The following is a 9,457-nucleotide window of genomic DNA, read 5'->3' as shown; positions in this document are numbered from 1 at the left end:
AACCTGACCAGAGCCTCAGGGTTTCAGGGCCCGGGGACCTCGGGTAGGACCAAGGCCCTCCCTCTCTTCGCTTCTGTCCAATGGCTTTCCTGGACTTTCGAGGCGGGAGTGGGAGGGACCAAATTGTTAGTAAACGCGGAGCCACGTGCGGAAGCTGATCCTGGAGACGCCCCCTCCCCCGCCCCGGGTCGGCGCGTGCGCACTAGGTACGCAGTCTGTAAGGAAGCCCGCGCTTCTGGGCAGAAGCGACAATCCCGGCTGCACGTGGGCTCCGGGGCGATGCAGGGAGTGATGCAGACTGAGACTAAGATCCGCGCTGAGTCTGGAATAGAGTCCGGCCCTCGGGGTCCCGGTTGTAGCCTCCGGAACTTTGCCTGCGAACAGAATTTGTTGTCCCGGCCCGATGGCTCGGCCTCTTTCCTGCAAGGTAGGAACTCACCCAGGTCGTATTCGTTTTAGGGCGCGGTTACAGTGTACTGTGCTAGCTGGTAAATATTCCTCCTGGACTGGTGCATTTCTTGCCGGGGTGGATACTACTGCATACATATACCTCTCCCTCCAGACTAGCCGGGAGAAGGTATTTCCACTTTGGTAAGTACTCAGAATGAGGGAGGGGCAGACCTCCTCTTAAGAACGAATACTCCAGAATAGGGGAAATCTCCTTACCCGGGTGTCTCCCTTGACTAGTTTCCTCCCCCGCCTCCCACACACGCACCCTGCGTCCATACATCCCGGGGTGAGGCAAACCCCTTTGTTCGCATAAATACCCAGTAGACTGGCAGATCACCACTAGCGGTTTAATAACTCCCTGGACCCGTGGCAGATCTTCTACCGAAGTAGATACTTATCAGATTGAGGGTGATGTCCCCAGCCCCACCCCCACCCATTGGGTAAATATCCCTTTGACTGGGATACACAACTCTTTCTATATCCCTGAGATTGGGGCAGGTCTTACCTATTAGGTAAATATCCCCTTCCCCTAGCTAAATAATTCTCAGACTAGACTCACCTCCCTGACCCCGGGAAATATTCCTCTGGAGACAGGCCTAAGGATCACCCCCATAAATGCTTCAGGCCCTGCCTTAGGGCATTACCTCAGACCCAGGTACAGAACCTGCTTTCATTCATTCCTTCACTGAACACACGTATTTTTGCTAGCACTGAGAATACATGGATAAAAAATTTTTTAAAATCCCTGCCCTAATGGAGTTTACGTTTTAGTCAAAGAGACAGACAAAAGATAACTAAGTAAAATATATAGTAAAATGCTGTGGAGAAAAATATAGTAGGGAAGAGGATTAGGGTGTGCCAGAAAGGGTTGCAGTCTTAATTAGGATGGTAAGGAAAGGCCTCACTGAGATGGTACCTTCTGAATAAAAACCTAAAGGTAAGGGAGCAAACCCTAAAGCGATCAAGAGGAAAACTTACCAAGCACTGGGAACCTCTGAGGCCAAAACTTGCTTGGTGAGGAATAGTCAGGGAACAAGTGTGGCTGCAGCAGAGACAGGAGGCGGGAGGGAGGTAAGGAGGCCTGCCCGTCATGTAAGGCCTAGTGATTGAGAATGGAGCCATGTGACATGATCTGAATATATATTAACAGAATCTCTCTGGCTGCACTGTTGAGGTTAGAGGGGGAAAGGGGGAGGTAAAGGTGGCTCAGACCAGAGTGGAAGCAGTGCAGGGGGTGAGATTCTGAAGGGAAAACTGACAGATTTTGCAGATGGTTTGGATTGGGGATATGAAAAAAAGGAGTCAGGGATAACGCGAAAGTTTTTTTCCCAGATCAGCTGTGCTAGGAGAAGATGAGTTCAGTTTGGAACATTAAATTTACAGTGCATAGTAGACATCCCCGTGGCAGTGTGGACTGGGGCAGCAGTACATACAAGTCTGGAATTTGGAATCCTTCGGCTATAAATAGTATTTCAAGCTACCGATTGGTAAATGGTATTTCAAGCTACTGATTGGATGGGATCACCAAGAAAATTAGTATAGATGGAGAAGAGAAGCGGTCCCAGGACTAAGCCCTGGGTCGTCTAGCTTGTGCAGAGCTAGGAAAAGACACTGAGAAGGAGAAGATAGTAAGGTAGGAGGAAAACCAAGAGAGGGCGGTGACCTGGAGCCCAGAGAAGAACGTGTTTGAGCTGTAAGGGCCAACCAACTGCCTTAGTCCTACTGAGAGGCTGCATCACGTGAGGATGGGCTAGACCTGTGGGTTGACAACTTGGACGTATGTCATTGGTGGTGCAGTCAAGAGCTGTTCTGGTGGAGGGATGGGGTCAAGGAGGAAAAGAGAGTCAGTGAGTGGAGACAGCTATTCAGGAGCTTTGCTGTAAGAGGACCAGGTAAATGGGGCAGGAGTTAGATGGATGTGGGGTCCAGAGGGGAGGGACTCGTGCTCACTGGAGTAACAGGAAGGAAGGCCCCAGTGTGGCTCTTGTTCTGCTTGGATAATTTCCCCCTTCGGGTGCATTCTCCTGGAGCCTGGAGCCGGCAGAATCCCCTCCATTGTGTGGCAGCTCCTCCCCGCCAACCCCAGGGAAAAAAAGGCCTCTACCCGGGACCTCCCCAGGGCTTAGCTCTTGCTAAATGCAGATGCCTGGAGTTTCTTAGCGCTTAAGAAATACTGAGCCCCTTTTGTGTTCTAAAACCCCAAAGCCCAGGACCCTGGAGCAGGGTCCTTTGCAGACCTTCAAAAGTGTGTCCCACATGCTTCTGGCCTCAGAATCTCTGATGAGGTTAAAAATGCAAAGCCCCAGAACCTACCCACTCCCAACTAAGGCTGGCCTTCTACATTTTTGAATTAATTGCTGTGGTGAGTCTGATTGCAGCCCAGTGTTTTGAAGCTTTGCTGGAGCTCCGTTTCTTCCCACTGCAGGTTGCAGGCCCAGCTACACAGTAGAATGGCCTGTGGAGCTCTGAGGCTGCTGGTGCCTGAGCCCCAACCCCCAGCAATGGAATTAGGCTCTCTGGGGGAGGGACCTGGGCATCAGTATCTTTTAAAGCTACGCAGTGAGTCCGTTGTGCAGCCAGGGTTGAGAACCACTGCGTCATTCGTGGTTATTTTTAACTGCAATAGAGTAGAAGATATCAGAGTATTTCAAAGCAATAACGGTAAGAGTTGTTTTGTGAGGCTTTTGTTCCATTTACATGCACACAGATTTGAGTGAGTTTTAGGTCCTGCTCTAAAACGTATTTCTTATTGGGAGTTAGGGTCAGGAAAGTTTGCAAGCTGCTGCTGAGGTCCAGTCTCCTCATTCTGCAGATGGTGAAACTAAGGCCCAGAGAAGTGAGCGAAATCGGCTGGGGTTACAGAGCCTGGAGGAAATAAGCAGGCGTCAGGCCCCACCCCCAGATATTTATCTCTTTCTCAGGTGTCCCGACTGCTGCACAGTTTGGGGATGTGAGCCTGAGGGAAGAGAGCTGGGCTAAGGGAAGCTTTGGATGGAGAAGTTGGGACCAGCAGCAGTAAGAGGGAGAAAGTTGAGCTCTCAGGAAGAACTTCCCATTAAAGTTTCTAGTAATAGCTAAAGTCTTTTGGGCACTCGGCACTTACAGGCACAGTCGTAAGTGTTTTCTTTTTATCTCATGTAATCCTCACAGCTGTGAGGGAGGTACTGTAGTTATCCCCATTTTACAGATGAGGAAGTGGAGGCAGAGAAATGAAGCAAGTGCTCAAAGAATCACTGCCAGCAAATGGTGAGCCCCAGTGAGGGTGATGTGGGCAACCCTGGCCACCTGGCTCAGGGCCCACAATGTTAAGTGCCAGGCGTTGGGCCCCAGAGGCAGGGAAGATTTGGGTGAGGCCTCCCATGCTGTCTCCCCAGGCGATACCTCCGTCCTGGCAGGCGTGTACGGGCCAGCAGAGGTGAAAGTCAGCAAAGAGATCTTCAACAAGGCCACACTGGAGGTGACCCTGAGGCCGAAGATCGGTCTGCCTGGTAATTGGGCCTCTCACCCCGTGTCTCCCTCACTGCTTTTCCTGGTCTCCACTCCCCCCTCCCTCTCATCATCACCCCTCAGCTATTTCTTTCCTTTTTTTTTTTTTTTTTTTTTTTTTGATATTTATTTATTTTGGCTGTGCCGGGTCTTAGTTGCGTCATACGGGCTCTTAGTTGCGGCATTCATGCAGGATCTAGTTCCCCAACCAGGGATCGAACCTGGGCCCCCTGCTTTGGGTGTGCGGAATCTTACCCACTGGACCACCAGGGAAGTCCCCTGCCCTCAGCTATTTCTGTCTCTTTCTCCAACTCTCTGCTTCTGAGTCCCTGTTTCTGTCACTTTTCTCTCTTTCTCCCTGTCTCTCTCCATCTTCACTTTCCCCTCCTCTTTCCTGGCTCCATCTCTCCTCCTTTCCATTAATCTGTTTTTCCACTCTTTTACTCTGTCCCCTCACTCCCCAGGGCTGGGCCCACTGGGATGGGAGTGGACAGCAGCACTGGACATGGGAGCTCAGAGGTTCTCTTCCCCGGGAGGCTCCTTTGGTGGGTGCTGGAAGTGGCAAGGGTCTGGTGGGTGGCAGTCAGGCCCTGCCTCCTTCCCACTGGGACTCCTCTGTTATCCATTCAGGGTCTTCCAGCAGCCCGGACTGGGACTGCAGGCCCTTTTCCAGAGGGCTTGGGTGGGGCATATGGAGGAAGGTGAGCCAGATGGAAGGGAAGAGCCTGACAACCCCACCCCACCCCTGATTTCCCCAGGCGTAGCGGAGAAGAGCCGGGAGCGGCTGATCAGAAACACGTGTGAAGCGGTGGTGCTGGGAGCTCTGCACCCCCGCACCTCCATAACCGTGGTGCTGCAGGTCGTCAGCGATGCTGGCTCTGTATCCTTTCCCCTAGGCCACCTCCTCCAGGAAGTCCTCCAGAATCCAAAGCCTGTGCCAGTGACCTCAACTCTGACCCTGAGCTTGGATTTGAGGCTCAACACTGGGGGAGCCCTGAGCAGGTAGAACCTTAGGTTCAGCAGCTCAGCCTTGAAAGATCGCTGTGGTTTGGGTAGAGGTAGAGAAAGGTAGAGGCCAAGGACCAGAAACAGGCATTTCTAGATGGCTTTGCAGGTGCATGGCCCTGCGTTGGGCAGACACTTCACGGATGAGGGAAAAGGAGGACTGTTGCGAACCCATTTCACAGAGGGGAGGCAATGGAGGGTCAGTGGCAGAGGTGGGACTGATTGATTGTGAAACTGGGCCCTGGGGAGGAAAGACTTGAGGAAACTGAGGTGGGGCCACCTGTCTGACTCAGGCCTGTGCTCACCTTGCACTATGCCAGGGCCACACCTCTCCCCTGGACTGTGGGCTCCCTGAGGACACCGACCCCTCCCTCTGTCACCCTGCCCATCTATCGCCTGGTAGCACTGCATGCTGTAGATACCCCAGCTCCAGGCCTGGCTCTGCCACTGCCTACTTGTGTGATCTTGGAAGGCTTCTGCCCTCCCTCCGTTTCCCTGAAGGTGCATATCTGTTGAATATCATTATGATCCCTGATTGAGGCTCAGAGGGAATACATAACTTGCTCAAGGTCACACAGCTTAGAGGTGGCAAATTCAGGTCTGGAACCCAAGGATATGTGATCCCAGAACTACTCTGCCTTTCTGTGATCAATTAGTGATGTCTGCTACAGGCACTGGCAGGGTAAATGGAGGCATGGATATGTTCTGCTGACCAGCCCTCCAGTAGAAACTCTTAACCTGGGAATTCCCTGGCGGTCCAGTGGTTAGGACTCTGCTCTCTCACTGCTGAGGGCCTGGGTTTAATCCCTGATTGGGGAACTAAGATCCCACAAGCTTCACAGTGCGGCCAAAAAAAAAGGAAGAAAAAAAAGAAACTCTTAACCACTGCCTGTGGCACTCAGCTCCTGGCCTGTTGCCTGAATGCCGCCTGCATGGCACTGGTGGACGCAGGTGTGCCCATGCGGGCCCTCTTCTGTGGGGTCACCTGTGCTCTGGACTCTGATGGGACCCTCCTGCTGGACCCCACAGCCAAGCAAGAAAAGGTAGGTATGAAGGGCAGGGTGGTGAAAGGCCTTGGGCAGACACTCTTCCTCTCCTCCTCTAGGCCTCACTTCTCCAAAACAGTTGGCTTGTCACCTCAGTCTCAGCTGGCAAGCTCTGCCCTGTTCATCTGGGAAAGTGCTAGAAACCCAACTCTAACCTGCTGAAGCAAAAAGGGAACTGATTTTAAGAGGTTCAAAAACAAAAGCAAAGGAGGAAAGAGTTTTTTCTTCATTGGCTCAAGGTCACAGTGTGCTAGGGTTCTGGTTATTCCCAGTTATCTGCTCAGGACTGTAACAGTCACATCCAGTCGGGAAAGCAGAAACCCCTGGGGGGATTTCAGACAGAATTTAATGCAAGGAGCTAGTTATAACCGTATTGGAAGAGCTGAAGGAGCAAAAGGGAAGAAGAAAGGACACCCAGAGGTTAGAAGCTGGAAGCCAGCTCCTGCTCTGTACTGGTGGAGGCACTGATGCAGTCAGATCTAGATGCACAGAGATGGGCTGGCTTTGCCCTGGCTGCTGAAGTCCAGAACCCACCCCATCTCCATGCCTCCTGTGGCAGGTGATATACCCCAAACTCCTGCTGCAATGAGGACCAAGATGCTGTCTCCTCCCTCCCAGTCTCCCACCAGATTCCTGGTAGAACCTGACTGGCAGGGGAATCTGGGAAGTACAGTTTGCTGGCTTCCAGCCCCAGGGGTACAGAGCACTGCAGGGAGATGGGAGGCACCGGGGAATGACCGGCACTGTGGCTGCTGCCCCTGTGGCGCAGTATACTGTGCTCTGAACCCCCTGTCAGAACCATGTGGTGGAATTTGGCATGGGTAGTGATTACTCAAGGAAGCAGGGAAGGGGTGGTATGTAGCCCAAAAAGAAAAAAAATACACTTGATACGTGAGTGAAAAGCAAGCCCCCTCTTTGGGACCAGCTAAGATTGTGTCTGAGGAGAGAGTCCCAGGTCCCCCACCTTGTACCCCTCATCCCTAGGAGGCCCGGGCAGTCCTGACCTTTGCACTTGACAGCGTGGAACGGAAGCTGCTGATGTCCACCACTAAGGGGCTCTACTCTGATGCTGAGGTACCAGTGTGCAATTGGGGGTGAATGCCAGATCCTTCCCACCCACCTGACACGAGGTCCTGTCCCAATCCTAGGAAGCTTAAGGAGGGCCTCGTCCTTGCATCCCTTCTGTAAATAGGAGTTTTCAAACTTTGTAGCCATAGAAACCTTTGTGGGAATTTTAAAGGGAAGACCAATTTATGAGAAGAGGGGCACAGGTTGAAATCAAGAGATGGGGGCGCCTTGAGGCCTCCCAGCTTCCAGCTCAGAGCTGTGCACCCCGGAACTCGGGGTGTCTGAAAAACAGAGTTTGGCACCTGTTGGGCCAAATGGTCTCCAAGAATATTTCCCACCTGGCCCTCCTGTGAATCCAGGTATACAAGGCAGTAAAGATTTGGGGTCTCAGGTTCCACACTTTTAAGACTATTTGGAGTCACAGGGCCTGTGGCTCTAAAATTCCAGTCTGGCCCCGGAGCTCAACAAGGTTGGGGTCACGTCCAGGGGTCAGGATGCCTGATGCCTTTGGTCTGAGGGCCTGGAGCTGCTGGAACCTGACCCCTGAGGCCTCTTCCCCTTGAAGGAGCCCATGAAGTGGGGAAGAAGGAAATGCACTGAGAGTAAATCCCGCTCCACCTGCCTCCCCTTGGGGGGCGGGGCTCCCGGTGGACTGGGAGGTGGGGCCTGTCAGGCGGTGTGGGTGCAGGCCTGGGCCCGCAGCACTAAGCCCCTCTCCCTTCCCAGCTCCAGCAGTGCCTGGCTGCAGCCCAGGCTGCCTCCCAGCACGTCTTCCGCTTCTACCGGGAATCTCTGCAGAGGCGTTACTCCAAGAGCTGAGGCACGCTGGGGCAAGCTGCCCCTCCCACCACCTCCAGCATCAAATAAACTGGTAGCCCAGCCCTGCTGAGAAAGTGGCTATAGCCAGCCCCTGGGCCCGGGGGGCACAGACTCCACCCCACCCCAGGAAAACACTAGTAGGATGGTGCATTTATTGACTGACTCGACTCATTCTAACAGCCCGGTGAAGTGGGACTGCTGTTAGAGTGTGCAGGCCCCAGCAGTGAATGAGGCCCGCGTCCCAGGTTCGAGGAGCAGTGATGTGATGGACAAATAAAATTGGTGTTTTTTGGATGGCGGATGCTATTTAAGAACAAACAGGGAAGACGGGTTTAGGTGAGTCGGGGGAGGGCAGATTTAATACATCAGTCGGGGACACCTCCGTGGAGAGGGGAACATCTGAGGGAAGCCCAGGAAGAGGCCAGGGACAAACTCGGGGACTCGTGGACATGTGGGGGGAGGACCCCCTGGCAGAGACGGGCAGAGGTTCAAGGACCAGCAAGGTGGCCAGTGTGGCTGGAGCAGAGGACTAAGGAGAGCAAGGAGATTGTCAGGGAGACAGTGGCCTTCGTGGGCCTCGGAGGGGAATCTGGCTCTGAATGTTGCTTTTACCCACACGACAACCCTGTGAGGTGTGGCTGTTGTTACAGTCTGTTTTAAGGTAAGGAAACAAGGGACTTCCCTGGTTGCGCAGTGGTTACAGATCCGCCTGCCAATGCAGGGGACACGGGTTCGAGCCCTGGTCCGGGAAGATCCCACATGCCAAGGAGCACTTAAGCCCGTGCACCACAACTACTGAACCTGTGCTCTAGAGCCCTCGAGCCACAACTACTGAGCCCACGTGCCACAGCTGCTGAGCCCACGTGCCTAGAGCCCGTGCTTCACAAGAGTAGCCCCCACTCGCCTCAACTAGAGAGAGCCTGCGTGTAGTAACGAAGACCCAACGCAGCCAAAAAAATAAATAAAATTCAAGAAAGAGGGCTTCCCTGGTGGCGCAGTGGTTGGGGGTCCGCCTGCCGATGCAGGGGGCACGGGTTCGTGCCCCGGTCCGGGAGGATCCTGCGTGCTGAGGAGCAACTAGGCCCGTGAGCCACGGCCGCTGAGCCTGCGTATCCGGAGCCTGTGCTTCGCGGTGGGGGAGGCCACGGCAGTGAGAGGCCCGCATACCACAGGAAAAAAAAAAAAAGAATAAGGTAAGGGAACAAGCTCAGAAGCCAGTTATCCACCAGAGGTCACCAGCTAGTTAAGTGGTGGAGCACGGGCCCCACTCAAGAGTCCAGACCCAGGGACTTCCCTGGCCGTCCAGCAGTTAAGACTCCACGCGTCCACTGCAGGGCGCATGGCCTCGATCCCTAGTTGGGGATCCCATGTGCCACTTGGTGCGGCCAAAAAAAAAAGGCCCAGACCCAGAGCCCTCACTGTGCAGACAAACACTGGAGGTGCCAGCGCATTCTGGACCTCGGGTCCCTGTCTGTGAAAGGAAGTGGCCAAGGCCTCTTGGTTCTCTTTCAGGGGTGATAGCACCCCCTGAGGGGCTTTTGGAAATGGGTGTATTTTCAGTTCTGATTTGACTGATCCCCACC

The 9,457-nt window shown here is 53.6% G+C and overlaps 1 protein-coding gene across 3 annotated transcripts; it reads left to right on the top strand.

Annotated features, from left to right (window-relative positions):
• Window positions 1–130: 130 nt before the first annotated feature.
• On the top strand, window positions 131–8,170 carry EXOSC5 (exosome component 5). 3 transcript variants are annotated; one of them, XM_027079634.1, is made up of 7 exons: window positions 281–427; window positions 3,638–3,696; window positions 3,825–3,938; window positions 4,833–4,938; window positions 5,844–5,984; window positions 6,972–7,061; window positions 7,782–8,170. In XM_027079634.1, the coding sequence occupies exons 1-7, from the start codon at window positions 404–406 to the stop codon at window positions 7,872–7,874; spliced, it is 627 nt and encodes a 208-aa protein (XP_026935435.1). In that variant the 5' UTR covers window positions 281–403; the 3' UTR covers window positions 7,875–8,170. The 3 variants fall into 3 exon arrangements, with proteins under 3 accessions (XP_026935434.1, XP_026935435.1, XP_026935436.1); XM_027079635.1 differs by lacking the exon at window positions 4,833–4,938 and adding an exon at window positions 4,695–4,816 and having other exon boundaries at window positions 328–427; XM_027079633.1 differs by lacking the exons at window positions 3,638–3,696; window positions 4,833–4,938 and adding an exon at window positions 4,695–4,816 and having other exon boundaries at window positions 131–427.
• Window positions 8,171–9,457: the final 1,287 nt, after the last annotated feature.

The sequence above is a fragment of the Aethalodelphis obliquidens genome, unplaced genomic scaffold (assembly GCF_003676395.1).
Source record: "Aethalodelphis obliquidens isolate GAN/ISIS:26980383/991018 unplaced genomic scaffold, ASM367639v1 scaffold43, whole genome shotgun sequence".
Taxonomy (NCBI): domain Eukaryota; kingdom Metazoa; phylum Chordata; class Mammalia; order Artiodactyla; family Delphinidae; genus Aethalodelphis; species Aethalodelphis obliquidens.
Note: the sequence above shows the minus strand (reverse complement) of the source record. Positions and strands in the feature narration are given on the sequence as shown.